The following is a 27,249-nucleotide window of genomic DNA, read 5'->3' on the forward strand; positions in this document are numbered from 1 at the left end:
TTGTGGTTTTGATTTGCACTTCCCTGATGATAGTGTTTTCTTGTATCTGTTGACCATTTGCCTCCTTTGGAAAAGTGTCTATTTAGGTCCTTTGCCGTTTTTTTTTTTTTTTTTTTCCTTTCTTGTGAATTCAGTTGTACGAGTTTCTCGCATGTTTTCCATATTAAGCCCTTCTCAGATAGTGGTTTGCATTTTCTCCCAAACTATAGGTTGCCTTTTCATTTCGTTGGTTTCCTTTGCTGGGCAGCTTTTGTTTGAATGTAGTCTACCCTGTTTATTTTTGCTTGTGGTGCCTTTGCTTTTGTCGTCATGTCCAAAAAATCACTGCCAAGACCCATGCCAAGGAGCTTACCCTGTTTTCTTCCAGGAGTTTCATGGTTTCGGTCTTACCTTCAATGCTTTCAACCGCTTTGAGTTGATTTCCGTGTACAGGGTAAGAGAGGGGTCCAGTTTCATTCTTTTGCACGTGGCAATCCTGTTTTCCCAACACTATTGATTGACGAGAGCATCCTCTTCCCATTGTATACTCTCGGTTCCTTGGACAAAAACTGACCAAATACGCATGGGTTTGTTCCTGGGCTCTCTATTCGGTACTACTAACCTGTCTTGTTGTATACCAATAGCACACAGTCTTGATTGCTACAGCTTTTTAATATAATTTGAAATCAGGAAATAGAGTGCTTCTAGCTTTCTTCTTTTTCTCAAGATTCCTTTGGCTATTCTTGGCCTTTTATGTTTCCATACAAATTTTAGCATTTTTTTCCTATTTCTGTGAAAAATGCAATTGGAATTTTTATAGGGATTGCATTGACTCTGTAAGATCACTTTGAGCAGTACGGACATTTTAACAATATTAATTCCTACAATCTATGAGCACAACATATCTTTCCATTTATTTGTCTTCAATTTCTTTCACCCACGTCTTACAGTTTTCAGTGTACAGAATTTTCACGTAAGCTATTTGACACTAAGGAATTGTTACTGTTTTGGTGTGAAGTCACTGAGGTTATTTTTTGAAAAGAAAAAGGGTCCTTATCTTTTGAAATGTTACTGGATGCAATTTACTTCAAAACAATACAAAGAGATGGGTGGTGAAATGAGCAGGGCTATTAATCAGACTGTTAACTCTAAACGCCAAGTGACAGGGACAGGCTCACCATCCCACACTCTGCTCTTCTGACATTTGGAAACTGTCTTGGAAGCTGTGTCACCAGCACCCAGAGCCCTGCCTGGCACACAGCAGGGACTTAGTAAGTGATCAACTGAAGCGGCCCCGCAGGTCCTGCCTGAGGAGCACCACCCGCAGGTTCTCCAACAACAGTGCACGAGGGAGCCGGTTCAGCACTGGAGAGGGCTCTCAGATTGCTCAGGGAACCTTGCACCCACCCACATCTGCCTCACGGTAGCCGCGGCATCAACACCGCCCTCTAGAGGATCAAAGATGAACACACAAGACAGTCATTCAAGTGCTCTCACTGCTACCTACTCACTTTACTTGAGTAGAAACTGACACACTGTAAATGGACGATGCTTCAGCTTACAAGAGGGGAAAGGAGAAAAGCAGCTTTCACGTTCATGTTCCTTTCACCAGCTAATGCTTGACTACGAACATTTCCATTAAACCAAAAGTAAGTTTACTCCTTCTGACTTACAAAGAATAAAACAGGAGTCGTGCACATAACGCGCTCTCACTAATTTTATTTCAACTTTCCAAGGATCCCAAACCCCATGTAAAAAATAAAATAGCAGAGCACTCCAATAAAAGCCCATAAAACCCTCATAATTAGTATCACAATTCATGATACAGCTCTTACTCTGAAAAAGTTTATTTTACCCTTTATTACAAAGGCACGGAAGTCATCTGAGACCTCAGATATCCACCCCACTGAGGATTACTGTTGCACTAACGTGCAACTAATGTAAGGTATTAAAGCTGATAGTACAGTTTTCTATCAATTCGTGAGGAGTTATACATTCTCTCTATAAAGAATCCTTAGAAGAAATAGTGAGCCTTTAGACCAATGCAGGCAGAACAGGGGCCTGAACCCTTCTGTAAGGGCAGTTCTGTTTCTTGGCGGAGTAAGACTTTAAAGATGAAAGTCTATTCCCAGCAACGGGCACAGTGGGCCCAACTTTGCCAGAGAAACCAAGTAACACGAGCAACTTCTAACAAGCTGGTAAAGCCCCTCTCCGGAAGGCCTGCACGGAAGGAGTCCCGGGATCGCTCACGGCCCCTTCACCCACCAGCCCCCGGTCTTCCCAGACACGTGCCTTCCGGGTCAGAAGCGGCCCTGGGTTTGGTCTCAGACCCCAAGGGGAGGCCCCGGCCCCCTCACCGGGGCGGGCCAGCCCCCGCTGGGTCACTGCTTGTGCTGGCGCCAGGGCTGGCGGGCTGCTCTGCTCCTGGTTCAGCAGCGGCCTCGCCATCCGGGGGCACAGGGCTGGCTGTGCTCTCGTCCATCTGAGCAGCCCCGTCTTTCTTCTTTTCTGCCGACACCTCCAGCCCCATCATCCTGAGATAGTGAAGCCGCTCATTCTTGGGCACAAAAGTTCGAATTGAGGCCTTTCCCCGCCATCCGCATAACACGATGGGGCACCGGAGCGTGTCTGGTTTCCTGCAAGGAGAACGGCTCTGCGTAGCATTCACAGTCCTCGGAACTGGCCCTAAAGAGCTGTAATACATACCCACTCCAAAAAACAGCCCCAACCTCCACGGGGAAGGCATTTTAGCCCTTCGACCCTATGGCGGGTTTTCTCAAAGGAACCTCTTTCCTTCCTCATGTCCCTGAATATTATCCACACCCTCAGGCTGGCCAGTTTCTCCTTCTAAAAGCTGACTGTGGAATAACACTCAAATTGGCAGCTTTCAAACCCTTTCAATGTCTGAATTTCCAAATACTTCCATCTTCTCAAATTTGAAGACCTCTCTATAAATTCCTAAAGCTGCCTTTTCTCTTGTACTTCAACTAGCAGAAACTCGTGAATGTGGAAAAGAGAATCCACATCTTAAAAAATAGTCTGCAGTTTTCTATGTGAGCCCCACAAGTACTGTCATTTTAAAACTCACCTGCTGTCTTACTCTCAGCCCCACCCCCACACGAGCTGCTCTCTGCACGGCAGCCGAAGGCAGCTGGAGACCGCGAGGCCGAGGTCACGCGCCCCGCAGATGGGCAGGCTGCCTGGATGGACCTGCCCTCCTGCGCACAGCCCCACTCAGACTGCTTCTCAGCTTCCTCCTCGCCCCTCAGGTTCAGCTCAAGTATCTTCCAGAGAAGCTGCCAAATCCCCCTCCAGCCCTGACTCGTTTCACTTCCTCCTTGGGAAACTGTTTTATTTGACAAAGAGGCGGCTGTTAAATGTAAAACCCGGGTCGGGTGCAAATCCTGCCTCTGCCTCTGCCTGGCTGGGGCGCTCTGGGCACCACCTGCGCTCGCTGTCCCATTCCTGGCAAGTGCTGACCGTGCAGGACATGCTCCCCAGGGAGGGGCAGCCCAGAACAGCGGTCACCTGGTGGCTGCCACCACCGGCAGGGCTCGAGGAACTCAACCTCTCTTCGCTGGTCTATCCTTACACTCACTCTGTTTGAGGCAGAAGTTAGAATTCGCTTTCTGAGGCCCAGGGAGTAGGACTGTGCACTGCATCCCGTGGTAAATAAGACTTCTCCTGGTCTGAGATCCCCACGGCCCCATCTGAGCCTGAGGCCACCCCCTGCACCCCGACGAGAACGCGGTGGCTCCGCGAGCAGGAGCAGCTCACTCACGTGGGGTCCGGCTCGTACTTCAGGACGACGCTGCCTTTGGCTGCAAGAGAAGCAGGGGCGCATCAGCCAAGCCCTCGGGGAGGTGGGGGGGGGGGGCTCTGCTGCACACGTTTATGAGCCCAGAGAACAATAATCCCTGCTCTTGGTCTCGGGGGTCTCGACAGAGAAAAGAGGCCTTTCTTTCTAAAACCACGACGCCATCGGCAGGCCCAGCCCCAAAAGGAGCAGTGGAGACGTGCGTAGGCTCGAGTCAGACCATTAGGGAGCTGGGTGAAGCTACTCAGCAAGTCTCTCAGACACAGGCAGGTGGGCATTAACTGCTGGTTAATTCTCAAAATTCAAGATGAAATAAATAATTTCTCCAACTCCCAGAAACAGCATGGAACAACACAGGAAAACTGTCAAAAACTATGTTGCCATCACCTAAATAAATGTGGGGTTAACTGAAAGAAGAGAGCAAGGACAGGCAGCTCCTTCTCCTGGACAGGCCGGCGCAGCGGCCGCGGCCCCGCCGAGGGAGGCAGCCCATGCCGGCCCGTGCGGTCCGCTCCGGGTGCCAGCTGCAGGCACAGGACTCAAGAGTACACAACTTCAGGAACTGATGTGTGCGGTTTTCACCAAATTGAGCCAAAAACACTGAACAAGTTATAAAAAAATAAACACTGAGAAGACAAGCAGAATTGGAAGCCTCGGTGGGGTTATTTCTGTTCTTAGGCGGAAACGTGACCAGAGTGACTCGAGGTGGCAGCTGATGGGACAGAACAGCAAGGACGCCTGTGTGGCTGGGACCCACACCCGCACCAACGGCCATGGGGTCTCACTGGGGGGAGCAGAGCAACCCCAGGGATGCCCCTGACCTTCAGGATACAGAGGTATCAGTTCTACCTCCACAAATACCTCTGAAAATTGACAGCTGGTAAAAAGCAAGCCTCACTGTACTGAAATGTAAAACTGAGAGATCCACCAAGCAGGAACGCCCCGTGTGCACGGTGTGTGCGAGGACAGGTTACAGGTCTACCGCACTGCTTACCCATGTCCTTGGCTTGGCTGTATGTCTCACTGCTGAGTTTTCTAAAAAATGGATTCTCCTGGGTTAACAGAATTTTAACATCTTCTATCGATACAGTGATGATTCTTGAATTAATAAATGGATACAATGTATATATTCCCTGTAGGGATAAAGAGAGAGGTCACCATTATGCACAGTAGCAACCACCCCTCATCCAGCAGGAAGCGAGCCCTGCCCTCCCCACCCCATGGCAGGCGGGGCACCGGGGATACACGTGGTATCTGTGAGCAAACACACCCCTCCCCAACCCCAGCAGGAACCCAGCGGGAGAGCTCGGTGGCAGAGTGCCCCAGCTGGAAGAAGCCAGCCCAGCTCCAGGCGGCCCGGACCTGCTGGGCCAGCTCAGAAACACCCATGTACGCCCCCGTGGCTGCTGCTGTCCCGCTGGCTCGCCATTACCTCCTGTGCCAACCGGAAAGCACAGTCAAACTCCTCCCCACTGTTATTGCGACACCAGACTTTAATCCCGGTGTTAATAACCTGGATGGGAAAATCTCAGATGAAACACACACACAACTGAAAGCCAGGATAATTGGTTAAAACACTCCCTTCTACTGTGAGGAGACAGAGCTACAAGCAGCTGCTGAAAAAAAGAAAAAAGGAAAGAAAAAGTGGAAAATACCCGAAGAGCCATCTGACTAAACTAGGGGGCCTCCTGGTCCCGGTTTATGCGGCTTACACTGACTAGCAGTTAGCGCAACAGACATTAAAGCCAGGAAAGCAGAGAAAGACCACGTAACACACACGCCACGGGCCCGCAGGAGCAAGGATGCTGTCACCCTGGGACCCCCAGTGGCAGCCAAGAGAGGACGACAAAGAGGCACCTAGTGTCTCAGTATTGTCCCGGTGATACTTCTGACCTCCAGACCACACGGAGATGCTCTGGGCGAACAGAAAGGCAAGGGGGTAAATGAGCTGGAAGAACAGTAAAGCAAATGAAAATCGGGGCCTGAAAGTGGAAAGAAATCTACAGAAAATGGAAAGGACAAATAAAACCAAGTGGCCACAGGAGCAGGAGGCAGATCCCCCAGTCCCCCGACACAGCTGGAGCGAGCACAGTGGGGCAGAGGACACAGCCGGGCAGCCGGATCCCCTCTGCCCATCACCGACGCAGAGACCTGCACCAGGACCGGCTCCTCCCAACCGAACCCAAGCAGGCGACAGCAGCGCGCATGCCCCTGACCTCCCATCGCCCGTGGTACCTTCATCCGCTCACTGTTGTTCAGCAGCACATTTCTGAGCTCCTTGGACACCATGTAGAGCTGCCGTTTCTTCCCTTCTGTGGTTCGTGTTAACAAATTCATCTTTGGGAACGAAGGATCCAAAGCATAAAATTTCCTGTAAAGAAGACAGCTGTTTATGAGAGACCAGTTCAATCACTGTCTCTAGCATCCCACTCTCCCCAAAAAGAACTCATTTCTCAAACTCAGTGTGGCTTAAAGGGCGCTGGAGCTCCGCTCGCTGGACATGGACTTCTGACTTCACCCACTCCACCCAAAACCTCCAGGAGTTCCATCTGAGTACAGCTAGGTCTGGGGTCTGCGTTAACAGGTGTGGCTTCCCCCTCAACTGCTGCTCTGATGACACAGCTGAGGACACCCACCTCCTCCAGAGACGTTTTAGGAGAGATTTTTACAAATGCAGGCAAGTACCAGTTATCCACAGGACAACGGAAGCGACCACTCTGGGGAACAGACACTGAATTTAACAAGCAAGGGATGAACCTGACACGCCATCCTGAGCACCTCTCCCCTATTCCACCTGGAAATCCCACCCAGACCCCCTGAGTCGGAAGCGAGGTGGGGAGCCCGGCCCCCGATCCTGAAGCTCAACTGAGTGGGCCACACTGGGGCTCACGGCCCAGAGCGCCCCATCCTCCCCACCTTTCCCTCTGGGTGGTCTTCCTTCTCTGGTTACCGGGCACCTGAAAAGGAAGGGCTCAGCAAACACCTTCCGAAGTTCCACCCAGCTCTAACACGCACTTCAGAAGGAGCTAAATTAAAGACTATGGTTAAATGTGACCACGTGTGCACGTGGAACTCTACAGTAAACGTATCTAAATGAAGAATTTAAAAGGTTGAATTAATCCTTACTGGATGGGTGGAAACAATGGGTCGTCTTCAGGAATAAATACAAATGGATCTTCTTTGAATCCAAATAACTTCATTTTCTTAGATGGAGGAGGACTGAGGAGGGAGTGGGGATGACATAAATCAACCTGCAATCTGAGTAATAATGTTAAATTCCAGCAGCACGTCCCTCCTTCCCGCCCGGCTCTGTGCAGCCCCAGGTTCCAGGCATGCAGGCTCTGTAGAGGGTGGGTGTCAAGTCTCTGCCCTCCAGACGACAGCCAGCAGCATCCACGATGCAGGTTCACAGGCACCGAACCGCATCCTACGCGGCAAGGACGCTCTCACCCAGGCCCGCCCCAGCCAAGGCACCACAGGGGCGCTCTGGGGTCCAACATAATCTACAGGTGCTAGGCGGACACGAGGACACCAGGATTGGGACACAACCGTTTCTTACCCACACACGCCATCTTTCTTACTTCCATTATTCTCCAAATTCCCAGTTCTTTCAGTCATTTCTGTGTCACTAGTTCCAGTTTTACCCTCCAGCTCCGAGGGGTCGGAGGTGCTCCCCACTGTGGGGTCTGAGGGGCTTGGCTGCAGGGGGGCCCTGGGGTCTGCAGACTCGCCCTGTGGCTGTGACGGAGACAAGCTCGTTTACACTCAGACTGCGACCCGCCCCACCCTGACGGCAGCTCACAAACTCCACCCGAGTGATGGCAGCATTTTATGTGTAAAAGAGAGACACCAGGACTTTTTTAAAGCAAGTATTTTAAATCTGTTTGCCAGTATAAGCAGAATTCATGGGCACTGAGTCTAGTTTTGCTTGCTTCTCCAAAGGTTAAGCATTATTTGTCCTCACTTTCAGGCACGAACCAGGAAGCAGGACAGACCTGCAGACCGACTGCGGGCCGGCCGTGGGTGCCGACGGCAGAGCGTGCAAGGTCCCCCGGCAGGTTACAGCGGAGGGCAGCACGCTGGCGGCAACTGTGTCAAGACTCAGGCTCGATCACTCTGCTTTGTGGCCTCCCTCCCCGCGATCCAGGAGCCACTGAGGCTTGTTATGCCAGGTCAGGCCAGGTCTGTGTCCCCTTCAGCCAGGCCTGGACAGCCTGTCACTCCCCCCACGGCCACAGGGAAGGAAGCAGAGCACAGGCGCCGGCTGGCGGAGGTGGGGGCGCCGTTCTGATTCTGAGCAGCAGAGCAGTCTTTACATTTTTATTCAAGAACTGGACTTGAAATGTAGGAAGAATACACTTCCCAAACTGCTTTTTCCACTTGTTTCTCCCTCGTAAGAAATGGTTGGTTTTTGGAAAACTCAAAATTTAAATGAACCCCTCATCCCACACACACATTCTCGACCTGACCTCTGCCAGCTTTTGCCACAAATGCATGAAAAGACCGAATGGTGCGCTCAGTTGTTCTGGAAGACATTTACCTTTGGGGGACGTTTATTCCAAGGCATCGAACACTTTTTCATTAACACTGCCACGAAGAACCCTCCAGTGTTTTGATGATGGGGTAATATCCTAAGACTGAAAACAACACAAAAACCAAGAATCACTATTTACCCTTTTTACCTGATCCAAAACACAATCTTTCGCTGTAAAGAGTCATGCAACCCTCACTCACAGCATGGCCAACGTGTAATCTGTGAAAAGTGAATGTGGTGCTCTATTCTACGTATCACCATTTAGGTTCAAAGCACTTTCACTGTTTACAAATGTTTGATGCCAGCAGTTAACAGGCTGGAGAAATCTCCCCTGCTGGAAAGCTCACCTATTGGGTCGGCCATGGGCACAGCCAGGCCATGCAGGAATGCCAGGGGCCCCACTGCCTGCCCCCACAACTCACCAGTGCTCCAGGTGCATCGCCTGTAACTTTTCGGGGTCCCTGGGGGGGAACATGGTAGGCCGAATCTGGGTATGCCTGCCGCGAGGGACATCATCCCACTCTGCAAACCACTGCCCATCTTTCGTCATCACCTGCAGAACGAGAGGGTGGATGCTGAATTCCAGCACTGCCCGATGAGAGGGAGCGCCAGCGCGGCGGTGGAGACGCTCTCCCGCGTGGTGAGGGGCCGCTCCCATCCCCCTCCGAAGCCCAGCACGCTGTCTGCAGGGGCAAAAGCGAGGCAGTCCTTCCAGCAGCACAGTGCTTTCATTGTCCGCGTGGGTTTTTTCTTTTTCAAAACAAGCCTCGGATTTTTCCTGGTTTCAACAGAAAAGTGACTGGTTTCATATTGGAAACAAAGCTTGAATCCCAGCCAAATAAAAGGAAAAAAAGCAAAGCTATACTTATGGGATGAGAATAAACAAAGCTGCTTCTACCTGCAGAATGAAGACAGGAAAACTTTTCCACTGCCAGACAAAAATATTTATACAATCTTGCTAATTTGCCATTCAACAGAATTTTGAAGTTGATTCTAAGCCATATAACCCAATGTACTATTCACTCAAGTTACCCAAATGTGGACGCTTTAAAACTTCCACAATTCTAACAAGTCTACTTCAGCTGACCCGCTCTTCTGAGCCAGGGTCCTCACAGAAAGGTTACCTTCCACTGTGAGAGTCCAGGCATCCACTTCAGTCCCGGAAGTTCAGAGGACACATCCGCGAGCTCCAAAGCACCTGGCATCAAAAAGAACCTCACATCACGCCCAGCACAAGAGCCCGGCTACAGAAGACCACGAACGGCAGGATTCTGTTTACAGGAAGCGTCCGGGGAGGGCAGGCCCGTCAGACAGAGGGCAGACCCGCGGTTCCCAGGGCAAGGCGGACAGGGAGTGACTGCACGTGTGCACGGGAGCTTCCTGAGGGGATGGAAATGCTCTAAGACAGGGCCGTGGGGAGGGACACACGGCGACGCAGCGAAGTCACCAGCGCTCACCCAACTGCACACTTAGAACAAGTGAGCGTCATGGCCCATAAATGACAGCACGGCGGAGTAAAGCTGGTGAAGTGAGGGGCTGCACAGCCCCCCCAAGCACCCCAGAGAGGCTCCACAGCAAGGGCAGCCTGTCCACGACGCAGGGCGAGGGCCCCCAGAGCTCGGCCCCCCTTGGTTTCCAGACACACACCCGTGAGATGGTTTGTGTCTTCGTGCCTTTATGTCCAACATCCCAGAAGCAAAAAGCAACATTTAAAGTCAACTGTAGACATTTTTAAACATTCAGTTTTAGGCCCAAGTTAGCTTTCTATCAGGACTGCCCATCAGGACAATAGTCCTGTTTTAAAAACACTGGTCCACACTAGAACTATTACAAGAAGCTGTAAGCTGGGACCACTGCAGGAAATCTCTCAGATGAACGACCATCCACAGCCGCGGACAGAGCCGACAGCCTCGGGAGGAGGGAAATTCGACAAAGCTCCAAGCAAGCTGTGAAAAATGCAGGCGATCATGAAAGCAAAGCGCAAGAATCCCCAAGGTGGAGGCCCCACGGCGAGACACCCTCGACAGACACTCCCCTGACCGCCACTATTACACCCAAACAGTCTGGCTTTACACGCAGCACTAAGCAGCAGCCCAAGTGTCCAGAAGCTGGTCTCCTCCGCAGCACCGCCCGGCTCGGCGGTGCCTCCCTGCGGCACACGCGGGCCAGGAGCGGCTGGCGCTGGCCCAGCCTCCGCAGGCTGTGTATTGGCCACCCTTTCCCGGCTCCGCCCGAGGACTTCCAGGGGAGGACCACATTCCCTCCAGTCAAAATCCCCACAACCCAGAGGACAAGGCCCAGCAAAGGCCTACTCTCCGATGAAGCCGTGTCCACGCACGATGCCTCTGACAGAGGAGAGCTGAGGCATCTACAGTGCGGTCTGAACAACCACGTGCAGAGAGACAGCGGTGAGAGCAACACTCAAGACGGGAAAGCCACCTGCCCGGTAAGAAAATAATCAAAGAGCAGGACACTCGGGGTTACGTTCACTGTGAAATGACACCACCCACAGTCTCCCTCACGTGCCTTCAGGAATAAAGTGCCAGCAAAGACGTGGAGATTATGACCATCCAAAACACGTGATTCAGAAATCATGTCTGTGTAAGTACAGCAAAACCAACAACACATTAAACTCAGGTCTAAAGGATCCCACCAGTGCTAACAGTCAGAGGGCTGACGACACAGCACAGCTCGGTCAGCCGCGAGGAGAACCCCCCTGGAAGCCCAGATGGTCGTGGGTGCCGCCCCAGGAAATGCACACGTGTTTCAACTGTTACGTTTCAACTTGCTTCACACATAAGTAGAAAACTTTGTAGCATTCTATGCTGGAAACGTAGTTAGTTTGAAATTTCCCATTATTTGCTTTAAGACGAATTTGATAGAAAAGGTTAATTTCAGTGAAAACAAAAGGAGAAATAATACTGAACATCAAAACGTGAAAACTGCTGTTTCAGAACATTTCATACAATCTGGTCCCTCAGTACAGACAGTGTGATAAGAACTCACACCCACTAGGATGGCTACTACCAAACAAACAAACAGAAAACCAGCGCTGGTGTGGAGAAACTGGAACTCCTGTGCACTGTTGGTGGGAATGTAAATGGTGCAGCTGCTGTGGAAAACAGGAAGGTGGGCCCTCAAAAAGACAACACAGATATGCCAAAGGATGCAACAATTCCACTTGTGTATACCCCTGAAAGTCCCTGAGGGCAGGGACTCAAGGAGTCATCTGTGCACGTTCACAGCAGAGTTGCTCACAACAGCTAAAATGCGGGAGCAACCCAACTGTCCCTCGATAGATGAACGGATAAAGAAACCACGTTCTGTACAGACAGTGGAGTACTTCCAGCCTTCTTTAGAAAGGAAGGACGTTCTGATACATGATATATGATATATGATACATGATATACGATACATGATATACATGATATAGAAAGGAAGGACATTCTGATACATGACATAATACGGATAAACCTCGAGGACGTTATCCTAAATGAAATGCGCTAGTCAGTCACAAAAAGACACACACTGCATGCTTCCACTCGTGCGAGACCCCTAGAGTGGTCAAACTCAGAGACAGAACACAGCGGTGCGGAGGGGATACTGGGGAGTTGTTCAACGGGTCCAGAATTGCGGTTCTGCAAGATGAAGAGCTCTGGAAATTGCCTACACAACAATATGAATGTACTTAACACCGCTTAACTGTGTATTTAAAAATTGTTAAGATGGTAAATTTAAAGTTATGTGCATTTTACCATCAAATTTAGGGAAAAAAAAACAGTGCAATGAGGATCTGCTACAGTCTTTCAAGCTTAGAGAAGTAAAAAGGGCAAACCTTGTAATTCATGAAATACAACAAATACATTATATACATGTTTTAAATCAGGGATACCTCATTTTAGGGTTTATAGGCTAATCATATATGCAAATATGGAAGAGGTCTACAGGAAAATACATTAGAGCAATTTAAAAGGCATTTTCAACAAATGTGTCCCTAAAATGTACACAGTATTCAGTTTACTACTCTTGAATAAAGCCTCTGAGAAGCACAAGCTCTTATTAAAACACCCGTCACACACCGACCTTCACTCTTCTCCAGTAAGGATGCTATGACCGCCTCATCTTCGATGGGGTTCAGTGAACACGTGGAGTACACCATCCTACCGCCCTCCACCAGCTGCTCCGCGCCCCGGGTCGCGATCCGCAGCTGCAAGCTAAGGTCAGACACGAGGTTACCGAGACCGAGCACATCCACATGGCACGTACGTTACGGGCACCTATCACAGCATGTGTTTATCACAAATCCTATGACAGACTTAAGATATAAAATACTCCAGACAAAACAAGTCCCATGTTAAAAAAAAAGAAAAAACCAAGCAAAACTTTAGGGTTCTAAACAAGTTAGAATAAACCTATACAAGATGTTCCACCTTAATTTTAAAAAAGCATCTATTTATATAAACACTGTTACTACTCTGTTAACCATTCCCAACACGTCAACAAGCAAAGCGTAAAGCTCATTAACAAGGAACTCAATATACTGGCTCAATTCCACTATTTAAAAGGCCTCCATACTTATAAAATATTTGATTTTTTTTCTATGAATAGTTTGTATCCTGTAGTAATTCTATCCTAAATGCCTCTGTTTCTTGAAAACAGTAGTTAAGTTTTTAACAGAGAAACAAAATTTCCTCCTAGAGTTATTTATGGTGAATATTCATTAGTACACGTTACATCACCCTGCCCTGAATTTGTATAATTTTAATGGTAAATGAGAAAAAAGAACACAGCTCTACAGACAGTACATTCAAAGCAGGTACTTTAAAAATCCCTGCACCCACAAAACACAGCAGCACACTAGAGGCATCACAGGAATTATCTTTGAGGTATAAGATTTTCTTTTCCCTTTAAACAAATTTTCTGTAAAGACAACCAAAAAATATTTCTAGGAGATCAAAATGTTGAGCAAAATAATTTAACACAAAATAATTAAACATGAAGTGGAGAAATATTAGTAAGAAATGATCATTTCATGGAAAGCATATTTGAAATGTTACAGGAAATTTTTATAAAAGGTGTTTTCAATAAATGTGTACCTAAAATGTACAGTCTTCAATTTACTACTCTTGAAAGGTTTTAGAAACAACTGACAAATAAGCAAACCCTCACAAAGGTGGCCACTGACTCTGTGGCTCGCGGTCGGGCAGCTGGAGTTCTGGGTGCTCAGGTAACCACCTTCAACCTTCGCCACCTCTCAGCCCGACAGCGCTGCCAGGCATGCGGCCGCACTCACCCGTGTAGCTGCAAGCTATTTAAGGTGGTCCACTTTTTCCAAACATCAATGTTTTTCCTCATAGTGCCATCTCCACTGAAAAGAAAGATATTTAAGAACTTAAAACTCGGCACAGGCAGACAATTAGCGCTCAACAAATATGTCATATTCCAGCTAACCCACAAAACAGGTGCTATTAGTAAAGAAAACAACCTAACTTCTCACAAACGACAATAAACTTTCTATTTCTGTTTTGGAGCCACTCTAATATACGTTAAACTTCCTAATTATACTTTGATTTCAATTCAGTAAGGAAATAAAGATTTGAGAAGGAAACCTCACTCAACACTTGAGAGAGTAACTTGCTTCTATTTGAAATACTAGCAAAACAAACCTACAGACCCAGGACAAGAACCACGAATACATACAAAGCATTTGATCCTGCTACTTAGAAACTCAGCTAACCAACAGCAGCGTTTTAATCAGAATTACATGAATGATGATAAACTTACAAGGGACTTCCACAGCAAATTCAATTAAGCCAATTTAATTTCTTTACCAAGATATTTGTATATATCACAGTTAAACATTCTTAAATTTCTGTTTTTATTTAAAGGGGTGATTATGTCCATATACATTATAACACAGAGTTGATCAATTAATTGTTCTGTCCATGTCTGATTTTATCTACTGAGATTTTTTGGCATAATTCCTGTGTCTGCTGCCTTTCTCTGTAAAAGTCAATTTTCCTTGATTTCTAGCCACATGTCCTGAAGCTGAAGGGCCTGCAGGACGAACTGCCCTATGAGACATGAGGGCTTTCAAACGGCACCCCTGCTTGTCCTGCTTGTGTGGTGGTGGCTGGAACTCTACCATAATTTGAGGAATTTCTTCACCTCACAACTCAGAGCTCATGAGGTCATGTCATTCTCACAATATATTTCTGATCAACAGAATATAGTAGTGGGAAATTATCTGATCCAAAGGAAAGTGAAAAAACTGCAATCTCAAAAGAACAGAACGTAGCTCATGACTTCATCTGATTTTTCTGTAATGGGGAGTTCTCCCAGGCAATCGACACGTGGTCACACTCAGCGCTGCCAGCTACGACTTTCAAACTGAGCTCTGCCACCAGCAGTAAACCTGCCCCTTGTTTAAATAAGATGGGATTTAATAACGATGGGTCAGATTTAAACCCTGGTTCATGTAACCAAGTCCTGTGGCAGCTCCTGTGCTACCGTCTCGACAAAGTCGTGTGTTCAGAAAGTATCAAACACTGCGACATCCCCGCCTACGCCACTGCCTCCAGGAACTTCACAGACGTCTTTAACATTCTTCTTTTCTTTTGGAAAAATTCAGCTATTCAGCTATGCCATGAAATTCTTTCATAGTTAAGCTATAAACATCCAAAATTAGTATGAAAAATTTAACAAAAGGTATGTGTACAAATACACATGAGTTTTCCCAAGGTCTGACCTCCTGAACTGCACTGTGCCAAATAGCATGAGACCGACCATCAGAACCCAACGTGATCACGTATGAGTCATGGCCAAGCGCCGTCCATCCTCACTGCAAGTCCGACGATTACACTCCCCGGGACGAGCAGGTCACTGGCAGCACCAACACCAAGACGCCCCTGACCAGAGCGTACGATGCTACCTCCCCTCAGGTGTTTTCTTTCTCTCTCTTCTAAGACTATCAAAACCACCTCTTTCCGATCTCTTTGTTCTGTGTTGTCAGCTGTCCAGTTTATCACTGAAGCCCAGTGTCTGTCTTCTGATTTAGGCTCACAATATCTCTCTCTTCAAGTCAGTTGCCCCAAGATTCATACATGCAATTACCTGAGTGTTCTGTTCACGTGTAGCTTCATTTTAGACTATACCTGATTGGCTCTCGAGTGGATTTGGGGGTTTCTGGCCTCGTAGCCGTACCTGCAAGGGACGTCACACAGGATGCGGTCGTAGAAGAGAATCTCCTTCCTCCCGTTCACATCCATCTGGAGCCTGGGGATGCAGGACGCGTCGTGGTTGACCACCATGATGCAGGGACTGCTCAGCCGCTTGGCCTGATGCACCAGCAGGTAGCAGCGCTTATTGTCCACGTCGTTGGCGATGACGAACCCCTCTGGGAGCAGAACACCGTGGTGTCAGGTGAAAGGCAGTGTGAGCGGAACAACTCCCTGAAGTACCTAACCTAGGTCAGCAGGTGAGAAGGGCAACCCACCAAACCTAAGACCGAGCTTAAGATTTACTATAACTACAGAAGCAGTCCAGAAGGAGCCAGGTGGCTCGGCGTGAATCTTACAGCCACTTAAAATTTCAAAACTTCAGAATTCATCTGTTCAACAATTATTCGCTTTGTACCAATTATTGTGCCAAAAATGACTTTTCTATTACTAGTAATAAGTAAAAAGGAGGGTGAAGAGAGAAAGATGTGGAAGACAACCGCATCAGTGACAAATGATTACAACAGTGCATGTGTGCTGGGCTCTGTCCTAGACTCCGTGCATCAGACCCACGGGGCGGGGCCGAGGCTCCGCGAGGCCCCGCGTCAGCCTGCTGGGGGTGGGGGGCGGGTCAGCACCCGGGCTAAGGGCACTGCTGGCAGGTTTGCTGAGCACCGCCTCCGTCACCACCAGTAAAAAGGCAGATGACAAACATGCCTAATAATGTTTTGATCAATAGGACTTTTCAAACAATATGAAACATAAAATATTAATAATAGGACGAAGCTCTCTTCTACCAATTCTGGAGAAAGCACTTAAAAGTAGGGAAGAATACAGAAAACTTTTTAGGAAAGATTTACCACAGTAAAGAGGACTTTTGAAAAAACACAGCCAATAAGCATTAAAGCAGAACTAGAGCAGCTGGCCAGAAAAAAAGGCAGCAGGAGGGGACAAGGGTAGACTGAAGCATTAGAAGACTAACGCCGCCACGAACAGCTACGCTCCTTACAAGGATCCCTAGAGGAGCATCAGCGGCACTGTCAGCTGCCGTTCCCTGAGCACTTCGCAACCTCACATGCTGTCCTGCAAGCTCAGGCCTGAGGCCCCACGTCACTACAACAAAGGCCCCCTCCCCACAGTGACGCGTGGCCCGAGTACGAGTGACGGGGCGCACAGCGTCCAGCTCTACCTTCAGAGACCGAAAACCCGCCTGCTTGACACAGGAGGCGCCAGGCCATGTTATGCCCGTTTCCTTGTCTACAACCCACCAGAAAGCCCCAGCAGGCCCACCCGCAAACCACCAGCGCCGCGTGTACCTGGGAAAGGGACGCGCATGTCAGCGTGCAGCATTTCGATTAACTGCGCGGTCTTTGATCCAGGCGCTGCGCACATGTCTAAAATCTGTTGAAAAGCGAGAAGATGGTTGATGTTTTTCTTTTAAATTTATAACAACTTAACATTATTTTTTCATTTCTATTTGAAGACTTAAATACATTTCTTCATACAATGAATTTAGAGCACGTTATACTTACCTTACAGGGCTCTCATGATATATAATGCCCCCAAACCACAGAAGGACAGATAGGGGACTCCATAGGGGACAGGAAGACAATGGCCCTTAATGGCCGATTAAGTGAACACAGGAAACCCAGGATGAGCACAGACAGCAAACGCGAGCAGCACGGTCACATAACACCAAGGCGCAGAGCTGGCTGGGCTCACGTCTCAGCTCAGCCTCGGACGACGAGCTCGGCACCCGAGGCCAGTTCCCTCCACTTTCCTCTGCCACCTTCACCCCATCTGGAAAAATGGGGACGGTGGCAGCATCTTCTCTCACAGGGATGTGCGCGTAATAAAGCGAACTCATTAGTCGAAAGAACCCAGAGCACTGCTCTCCATACATGTGATTTTCAACCTGACTTAGTCAATCAGGAACACTGAGGACAATCTGGGTAGTAGGTAAACAAATGAATAAACTTGAACAGCTATCTGAGTTGCAAAAATTGCAAAAGGAACTTAAATTAAATATGTATCACTCTCCATTATACCCAAAGCAAAAAGGGGCAAAAAAGATGATATTAAGGAAAAAAGGTCTCAACAAAACACAGACCCTGGCAGCAGCTTACCCACTGCGATTTTCTACTCAATCCACGGTACCTTATGGTGAGGGTGAGCGTTCAGCAGCAGCGGTGGAATCATGCTAACGGCTTCCTGACGGCTGATATTTCCCTTAGAAAAGAAAATGTTTTAAAAACCAGCTGTGACATTCAAAAAGGCGAAAATTTCAATACTGGGCATTATTTCCAACGCAATAGGAAAAAACCACAGAGTCATACACAGAACAGAACAGTCAGTACTGTCACACAAACAGTAAATAAGACAGATCTGTACACTTGTGGATAAACGGCTGCTGCCTAAAGGCTAAGTAAGGATGATGATGGATACCAAAACTTAGCATCAGAATGTTAGAAGTTCGAGTGTGACAACCAAGTTCTGTAAAAGAAAGTACAGCAGCTGGATGAGCATCTCAAGGGCAGGCGATGCTACTGAAACACCTTCAACCGCAGGGAGCAGCCCCAGGGGCCCAGCACAGAAGGTCACTGTCAGGGCGCTTTCCATCCTGGCTGAAGCCCTAACTTCTATTTGTAGTCTCCTGTTCCCGGGAACAGCTCATGCCTGCCTCCTGTTCCCGAGAAGTGCCTCTCAGAAGGATGAAGACATCAACCACTGCTCCTCTCCTTCCTCGTGGAGGACAAGCAGCACTGAACCGACCATCCTCCCCACCTTCACTGCAGGGTCAGCAGGTCTGTTAAAATGTACGACTGTTCAGATTCAGACAAATTTTCTTGGTGAAATCCAGCACTTGTCTCAACCACAACTCTATTTTAACAGCCTTAGGACTGAACATTTAAAAAAAAAAAAAGCTGTGAAAACCACCTGAACCACCAGGCTTCAGCTCTATTACAATCTGGGTCTCCTGCACTTGAACAGCCATCCAAGCCGCGTCACTCACCTGATACTTCGCAATTGGCTATCGGAACCTAAACACAGGCTTCCTTCCAGTCACACCCGTTAATTTTCACCTCATGGGTTTCTGGCCAGCAAAGCACCTTTGTGACGATTAAACTGTGATGGACTCGGCAGGCACTGATTCCAAGCTCTGGGTTATACTTGTGATTCTGATAAGCCTGCCTTCTGTTTTCACCCAAGTTTTCAATTAACGCATTAACGGGGGATGGGGCTGTTGGGCCCTTGGCTAGACACCCTGGCAGTCAGTCACTGCATTCATAAACGCTCTCTGCAGCCAGGTCTCAATAACCCAGAAAGTATCTCATCCTGCTGACTCCAGTCAAAAATCTGGACAGGTTCCCTATAACACACGTCCCAATGCTAAACTCCCGTGTCCTACACCTTTCAGAGCTGCCCCAACCTGGCTCTGCACAAGCTGCCCGACTATGCATGCCCCTGCCCTCTGCAAGCCGTCTGCTCTTTTGAAGTCCAAACCTAAACTGTTCTCCGACAGCTCACATATCCCTACCCGACCCTCCAACTAGTTGTAGAGCTGAGCCAGAGAACCCCTCCTGTGTGGGCCCAAGTACAGAGCCGCTGCGTGGAGGTGCTGAGGTCCGTTTATTCCTTACCTTGGGGAGGGGAGGGGAGTGGAGGCAGAAAACCGGGCAGAGGAGCCTGGAAAGCCACACCAAGCGGAAACGGCCGTGGACTGAGCAGACGTTAGACCTGAGTGAGGGGAGGGTCTCTAAGCTGGTTACTGTGTCAAGGGAAGGAAGGCGGGGAGCACACCAGTCCTGTTGGGGTGAAGACGGCAGCTCAGAGTGGGAAAGAAATTAAAGACTGCCTGGTGACACACAGAGGCTTCCTTGGCTAGGAAAAGGAGATCAGAGAACAGGAAGGGGGAGCTTCTGATTTTAAATATGAGACTATTAAGAATCCCCAAGAAAAGAAACTGCAAAGCTCACAACATCCAAACCTGACAGGCATTCATTCGATCATGTACCGCGTGAGGGGACAGTTACTTTGTTGGGGAAGATTTGATGCTAAAGGTGAGAAGTTCAGTGTCTGAACTGCAATCAAGGACTTTGTATGGCAAAGGAGTTGGGGTGAAGACAGATAATGGCTTTGTGAGAACCAAAGTTGTCACAATTGGGTGTTGTTTGTTTGGCAAAGGTGGAATTAGACAAGAGCAGGAAAAAACAGAAATGTTAAAAATGAGTTTAAGTCTCACTTTAATAAAACAACACAGCCCTAAAAATGTATTACTTTTTCTGCAGGAATGGCAGCCAGCCGGCAGGCGCACCTAACCGAAGGATGTGAGGGGGAAAGAGCAGCGGCTCCTCAGTGAGACCCCACCCAGCAGAGCACTGCTCCCACCTCAGGGCGGCAGTCACCCAAACCCAGACTGGCTAGAAACAAAAAGCCACACAGACAACTGTGATGGCGCCCTCCCGACATCTCATGATTAGATGAGCCAAACAAAAAACAGCTATGCAAATGATCAGAAGTGAGGGGCACACACACTCACAGGTGTATCTCTGCATGCCCTTATCTACCTAATTGCTCCCAGTGGCAAGTATGATCCAAATGAAACCATGACACTAGTGTGCATTTAAAGCTTCAAGGAAACCAGGGTGGGCAGGGATAAACTGGGAGGTCGGGGTTTGAAGAGACACACTAATATATACATAAAATAGATAAAACAACAGGGTCATACTATATAGCGCAAGAAACTATAACTAATACTTTGTAATGGCCTGTGATGAAAATGAATATGAAAAGGGATTATATATGCATAAATGAATCACTATGCTGTACACCAGAAATTAACACATTATAAATCAACTGTACTTCAATAAAAAAAATAAAATAAAATTAAGCTTCAAGGAAACCAACAAATCTAACGAAATCTACTCACAGACTCAGTTTCGCTAACCAGAAACTGGTGGAACTTTTCTAATTGCGGAGACTTTCTCAAGATTTTTCGACTTAAATTTGTGTGCCAGGCAAGTTCTTCAGGATACCTGAACAAAAACAAAGTAACACATTTATGGATTCTACATATAAAGTGGTCTCTTCACATCTTTTTGCTTATACAAGTCATAAACCAAGTGAGACACTCAAGTGTGTCCTGCCCACTGCCCCCTCAGCCCTCTCGAGCAGCCAGCAGCACTGAGTGATGTCACTGGGGCACAGGAGCAGGGTTCCGACTGTATCACGTATCTGCTGGGGGGTGGGGAGGGCAGAAACAGAGCCTGGGGGGTTATATGAGACATAAACACATGATATGACTGAGAAATTATAGTAATAAACGTTCAAGATCAGATGAAAAAGTGGAGACACCTCTGCTCTCCACTGTGGTAAGCTACCAGCATAGAGGTCAACAGGAGACATCAGATGACGAATTAAAGTGCAGATCACACAGAATCAAAGCAGTGCCATAGGGCAGGTGTCAGAATGTCTGACAAACACCTGCCTGCAATCTCTGTTACTACATTTTTCACTATTTCCAAAGCAAACCAGTCCAGCCACGTATTGAAACATTTTACACACCAAAAAACCCTGCAAATCATCAATGTACTAACTTGAGCTCCAAGGTTGCTGTTTATACACAAAGCATCTCCTGTCATTTCTGTGACTTTATCTGAACTTTATAAATGATGACGTCACTGATTAGGAAATGTGTGCTTGCACCTGTCCTCTGGGCTCCACCTGCACATGCAGCATACTGACAGGACACACGGGGCCACGCCGAGCATCCCATGGCACTCGGTGACAAATCTCACTGCCCCTATTGTTAAGCCTGAGGTTTGACGGTGAGCTCAATTTAACAATGCAAGGTCACCATGTTTCCACGTGCTAAGGGGACATCCATAAAAATGAAACCAGAACGTTTGAAAAATACACATCTGACTGCTCTGAAAGTTTGAGTGACTGACAGAAACAAACTCAGGTTTAAGATGTGAAGACATGCTCGACTGTCATGATGTTACAAGATACATCTGAAAAGTGCTTTCTACCAAATAATGATGGTTAAACTGGCTGAATCTGCTAACGGCTACCCTCCAACTGTCCCAGAGCTTTTAACTGGTTCCCTCTTCAATATTTAACCTGTTTCAAAATTACAAAATCAAAATGCAATCACAGTTATCAGGCAATTAAAGAGTGTCACTTTAAATACTCGCTTTGGCCTCACTAAAGGTGAATGGCTCCAGCTGCAGGGCTGCGAGGAGCCCGGCGTCCAGATGCAACCTTTGCTGACAAACACCTGCTTTTATCTGATACCTGGCAACCTTGGACTGTCTGTGACCAAAGACAGCACACATGGGGTCACTACCTTCCCAAACCAGCACAACACCTTAATTTGAATGTCACCTATGATTATTTACTGCACCTCCCTCGATTTTCATTTTCAAATACAGACAGCAGTCTAAGATATAACTTGAGCCAACAGTTCCATAGATGCCTTACAGGTTGAATTTCTAGGAGCTAAAATGTAAACTTTCTATTATAAGATTAAAATTCTATTGTAAGTTGTTATGATTGTGAAAGCTGTTAATCTTTTGAAAAAATATCTGAGAACTTTCAAACAGTTAAATACAAATACAGGCTGATAGGTAAAATAAAAAAGTGTATTTCTTATGCAGCTTTACGAGTAAGTTTTGAGCTAACAAATGTTTAATAAAATCTCTGCAGGTTTAAACATCAAATAATCTTTAAAAAACTATGTTTATAGTTACATAATTCAAATTTAGCTCTTGAGCTTTAAAATCCTATTTGGAAACTTGTCATGTCTTTCAAGAATAAATTAAAAGCACCACTGTCACCTTTAAACCTCAAAAATTATGGGAAAAAAGTCTTTCTAAGTATATACAGCATCTATGACAAACCATCTTCAATCCGAAAATTAAAAAGAACTTAAACAGAACGACAGTAAGGTTATGTTCTCAACAACTGATTGTCAAAACAAGGCCTTTAAAACATGCTTTAGGGTAGTTTTCTTACAGATCCTAGTCTATTGAAAGTAAGAAAAAAAACGAAATCTTCCCAAGTTATGAGTCCTATACGTAACATTCCTTCTAGAAAACATGGTTCCCAAAAAATATTTCTCCTGTATTATATTCTGCTAGGTATCAAAAGTTTAAAAGAATATTATGTGACCTAGTTCTGTTTTGAACAATACAGAAAACCACTATAGGTCTTCAGTTTCTGCTTTACTTGCTCACTGATTTATGGGTAGCCTACACTTGACTAGTGAATTTGACTGAATAAATGTTTATAGAATAAAACCATCACATGATTGTCACAGATAATGGGAACAGGTGAGTATTAGGGACCCAAATCATACAATCTGTTGCTCCCACACTTCAGCTGTGTGTTCAGAAAATTAAAGCAACAGTAACGTGCAGAGAATGACCGGCCACTGGAGAGATTCACCGGCAGTCTTCAACCACGAACACCCGCAGGGCCTTTCCAAGAGGTCCGGGAGTTGACCTGTTCTGTACCCAGACCCAAAGTTCACTCAAGAGGGAAAAATAGCTGTAAAATGAGATGAATAAACCAAAGTTTAACTGTAATTTGAAGAATAAAAACAGTGAGACCAATATCCAAATTTGTTGGAAACCCACAAAAGAAAATTCCACAGGGACGCTCCCAGAGAGGCACCTCCTTCCCACAGGAGGCATGTTTCCAGCTCCTCCCCCTGCTCAGATGCAGAGGATGGTCAGAGACTCCCCTCACTGGAAAAGCCATCCTTCCGGACCCAAGGTCTAAGGAATAAATGTTCTCAGGTGACAGTGTGAGGCGGCAAACAGAAGCAAGAGTATTAGAAATGGAAATGTGCACCAAGACAGCCTCAAACCTACTTCTGAAAATATCAGACGATCACTACTTCAAGTGCCAGCACCACCAATCAAATCTGCAAAACATGGCCTGGGAGAGGTGCTCAGCCTATAACCCGGTTACCCTGGGGGGAAGCGGCTCACCACGTGAGGGCTGCCTCACCTGGCACGGCTGCAAGCACAGCAGCTGGAAAGGTCTCTTCCTTCCCCCCGGTCTCAGCACAGCGGACACGCGGCACGTGGCCACCAGGAGCCGCCTAGCACCTCAGTCATTTTCCTGCGCTCTAACGATTAAGCTTTTAAAACCTAGCTAAAATGTTTGACCAAAAAAAAAAAAAAACCATCATGAAATTTTTCGGCTCAATACTGCAGACTTATTCCTTCTCCAGAAATGCATTCTACAATGGGACATCTGGCCTTTGAGCATTCATTCAAAACGTGTATGCTATACACATCTGATACGGACACTGCAATTCAAATAGCCAACAAAAGAATGAAAAGCAAGCAAAGCTATAACCCACATTAATGAGAACCTGACCTTGGTCTATGATCACTAACGGGTATCCAAAGAGGACACACAGCATCAAACACTTGAATAGTCAAAACCTCCAAAGCTGCCAGGAAATGCTGGTTAAATCCACCTTTTACAGCAATCACTTGAAATACTTTGTTGTTGTTTTGTGAGGACTCTCAATACCTCAAAGTTGATATACCGAAATGTGGAACTAAAACAATTTACTTTAATGACTTCTCTATTTATAAATTAACCCAGGGCTTGACATGTCTTTGGTTTGTGCTTGACTATGCCAAGCCTTTTACAAGACAGAAGAGGCTGCCTTCACACAACTGAGACCTGAATCGGACCATGAAAAACAAGCAACCCACGGGACACTTACTGGACAGTAAAAAATAAAAAGGGGGGTTAGCCGGGAGGGCAGGAGTATGCCCGGGCCCTGGGGACAGTAGACAGAATTGGCTGAAGCAGCCCTGGTGACTCTTTGCCAGGTTAAGGGCTGCGAACTGATTTTTAATCAAGCGATTCCTACTCATCTCAAATGACTTTAGGCTACGTTAAGTAGTTCGAAATGGAGTGGCCGAAGTTCGTGAACCGCCGTGATGACCGTTTGGAACAGAAGGGGCAACTGATAGAAAAAAGACCCCCGGGTGTAACCAATTACACTCACTGATGGACTCTAAGACACTGAGGCAAGGCTTGAAGGCTCAGTCACAAGACCTGATCCTGGGAGGCCAAGGAGCTGCTCCAGATAGACAGATGCTGCTGGAGGCACTGTTGGAGCAGGCTTCCCACTCACACCTGCCTCCAGACCCAGTACAGGACAGGGGATCAGCACTTATGCCAAGACGTCTCCTTCCCAGATGCCTCTTCAGAATGGCTCGTCACTTCCTTTCCTTTTCCTATTTCTGGGACTAACCTCTGCTGTATTGGGTGGGGGCGTGCAATAAACCAAGTGATTCGTAAATTCAATGCTGGCTGCACTCTGTTTCCCACCCCAGGACCCTTACGGCCTTACTGCCAGGCCCTGCAACAAAACATTAAATCTCCAGCAGTTCCGATGTGAAGACACGGGGTTTAAATGGAAATGGTGGAAATGGTAACATCCAGGAAGGAAAGAGGCTGGATTGACTTGGAAAAATTAACTGAACCCAAGACTTTACATAGAGTGCTGCAAATCACATATGAAAACTTGCACCCCAGAGTGAAGTAACAGCAATAAAAATCACTGGGAAAAAAGAACAAGAGAATGTCTGGAAAGTATATTTAGGTCCTTTCATGTCAATGTTAAACACATTACCAAGAAATATATTCAAGTGCCAAAATTAAAATCCCACAGAAATATCGAGAAGGATGAAGCCTTGTTATACTCACCAACTCAGGGGCTGTGGAACTTCAACTTTCTGACCATCTACTTCCAGGTCCTCCAATTCCTTGAAATACTTGTTCTTTAAGCAATGGAGAATCTCTTTTGCATGGCTATTTAAAAAGAAGCAAGTTTTAAATCAACCTGAAAAGCTAATTTAATATTTTATTTTTTTGTAAATTTAAATTTTTAAGCATTTTAAAACTAAAACCATCTCTGTGTGCAGAGAAAACATTCTTCAATCTCTGCTCTTTTACTCTATTCGCTCACAGCTTAAACAACCTTCCTTTTTCGATCACTAAAAGGTGATAAGCTAAATACTGTCCTACTGCATTTCTTCCCTCCTGACCATTCCAAGCGTCATTTTTACTTGCAGGTCATTTTTAGAAGACATAACTGAAAGCATACACTGTAACTTACACATTCAAGACCCAGAAGGCAGAAACAAAGTGACTAACCAAGACCCCCAAAGCTTGCTCTGCAGAAGCCCAGGGGAACCACAGATGTGGAAACAATATGTTAATGGCCCCTTTGCATTTAAGGGACTGAAATAACCCAAAGTAAACTTCACAGATGTCACAGACTGAAAATACACTGCATGTACCAGACAGAACTCTCCATCCCGAATTTGCACATGTAACCCATGAAGAGACCTGAAGGACAGCCATGCCTGAACAGAGAACTCCTGAAACTTACCTTTACTTCCCACCCATCATTTCAGAGCCCACTCCACCTCTTACTATCTACTTCCCTGATAAGTACCCCACTCAACAGCTGATGAGAAGACAGATCTGGGCATTGCCTCCTGCCTCCTTGCTTGGTTGCCCTGCAAAAGAAAAGCCTCTTTCTTTCTGCAAAACAGTATTGGTATTTGGCCTTTCCCTTGGGAAGCAGACAACAAGCCCACTTGCCCAGTTACATGAGTACAAAAACATTTTTAAGGAGAGAACACCAGAAGTTTTTAAGCAGGCTTGTAATGTTACAAATTTTCACGTGCTCCAAAGGCTGAGCACCTTCAACTCACAAATCCTCAGGTGTCACCTTTCAGATTACATTTTCGTTTCTTATTCTGGCCTCCAAACTTGCAGTACCTCCCTGACCTATTCCGTTGGACCCTGTGCTCCCTCTCAGTGCTTCCAGACTCTAGAATCCACACCGCTGACATACAGAGGTTCTCCAGCACTGTAACACTTCTTGGGGAAAACATTCTCGTTTTTAACCATGCGCATCCTAACCCCAACTTTAGAGTTAACACTCAAGGCACGGCCCCCTACCTTTTGTAACCAGTAATTCTTAAAGTGGCCGGGAGAGGCTCCCTGAGCGCTGCCATGAACTGGTCCCACTCGCCTTCGGGCACGATCTTGAGCTCCTGATAGTAGTGCTCGAACAGCTTGTTCTCCTTGATGATCTCGGGGTAGCCGCCTTCCCAGCCCTGAGGAAGGAGAGGGACGTCTACTCAGACGCTGGAGCCGCGCCGTAGGCCTCGGGGTCGGGGAGGCCCACGCAGCGCCCTGGCCCGCCCTCACCCTGGCCCCTACCGCGTCATTGCGCTTCCCGCCGCCCTCGGCGCTGTCCTCCGCACCCCCGGGCCGCTGCTGCTGCTGCTGCTGCTGCTGCTGGAGCCGCCGGCCCCGCGACCGCCGCCCCATGGCCCACGCGGCCGCGCACGCCGCCCTCACACACCGACCCGCCACCGTCGGCCGCGCGAGCACTTCCGGGCTGCAGCTTGAGGACCCCGCGGGTCTGCGCCTGCGCCTCACTCGGATCCGCAGTAACCTTCAAGAAACAAGCCGAAAGCCCCGCGACCCGTGCTCCCGGAAAGAAACCAGCGAGAGGAACCGCTGACAGCCGTGAGTGGGAAAGGGGCTCCAGAGAGCAGGCCGAAAGGCGCCTGCACGCCGAGCGCCCGGGTTTCCCGCGCGGGCTCAGGCAGCGGTGCGGACAGCTCGAAGTCGCGCGTGCGCTCTGC

General features: G+C 47.5%; 1 protein-coding gene across 2 annotated transcripts; it reads right to left on the reverse strand.

The window, feature by feature from the left end:
* Window positions 1-1,678: 1,678 nt before the first annotated feature.
* Window positions 1,679-27,171, reverse strand: NSUN2 (NOP2/Sun RNA methyltransferase 2). 2 transcript variants are annotated; one of them, XM_032469801.1, is made up of 19 exons: window positions 26,819-27,171; window positions 26,555-26,712; window positions 25,289-25,393; window positions 20,478-20,583; window positions 17,705-17,776; window positions 16,864-16,948; window positions 15,534-15,726; window positions 13,624-13,698; window positions 12,414-12,544; window positions 9,455-9,528; window positions 8,753-8,883; window positions 8,337-8,433; window positions 7,356-7,534; window positions 6,923-7,054; window positions 6,032-6,167; window positions 5,229-5,309; window positions 4,791-4,929; window positions 3,761-3,800; window positions 1,679-2,615 (listed from the first exon to the last, which is right to left on the reverse strand). In XM_032469801.1, exons 1-19 carry the CDS (start codon window positions 26,927-26,929, stop codon window positions 2,333-2,335), a joined length of 2,328 nt encoding a protein of 775 aa, XP_032325692.1. In that variant the 5' UTR covers window positions 26,930-27,171; the 3' UTR covers window positions 1,679-2,332. The 2 variants fall into 2 exon arrangements, with proteins under 2 accessions (XP_032325692.1, XP_006195327.3); XM_006195265.3 differs by having other exon boundaries at window positions 2,333-2,615; window positions 6,923-7,015.
* Between the last annotated feature and the right edge of the window lie 78 nt (window positions 27,172-27,249).

This window comes from Camelus ferus, chromosome 3 (genome assembly GCF_009834535.1).
Source record: "Camelus ferus isolate YT-003-E chromosome 3, BCGSAC_Cfer_1.0, whole genome shotgun sequence".
Taxonomy (NCBI): domain Eukaryota; kingdom Metazoa; phylum Chordata; class Mammalia; order Artiodactyla; family Camelidae; genus Camelus; species Camelus ferus.

Bases quoted from the DNA above. Each gene is read 5' to 3' on its own strand.
- NSUN2 (XM_032469801.1), bottom strand. From the start codon at position 26,929: ATGGGGCGGCGGTCGCGGGGCCGGCGGCTCCAGCAGCAGCAGCAGCAG. The intron at 13,699-15,533 runs GTACGGCTACGA...CTTTCTTTTCAG, and splicing joins CTGTGTGACGTCCCTTGCAG to TGGAGATGGCACTATGAGGA. The intron at 3,801-4,790 runs GTAAGCAGTGCG...CTTCTCTTGCAG, and splicing joins CAGCCAAGCCAAGGACATGG to CCAAAGGCAGCGTCGTCCTG.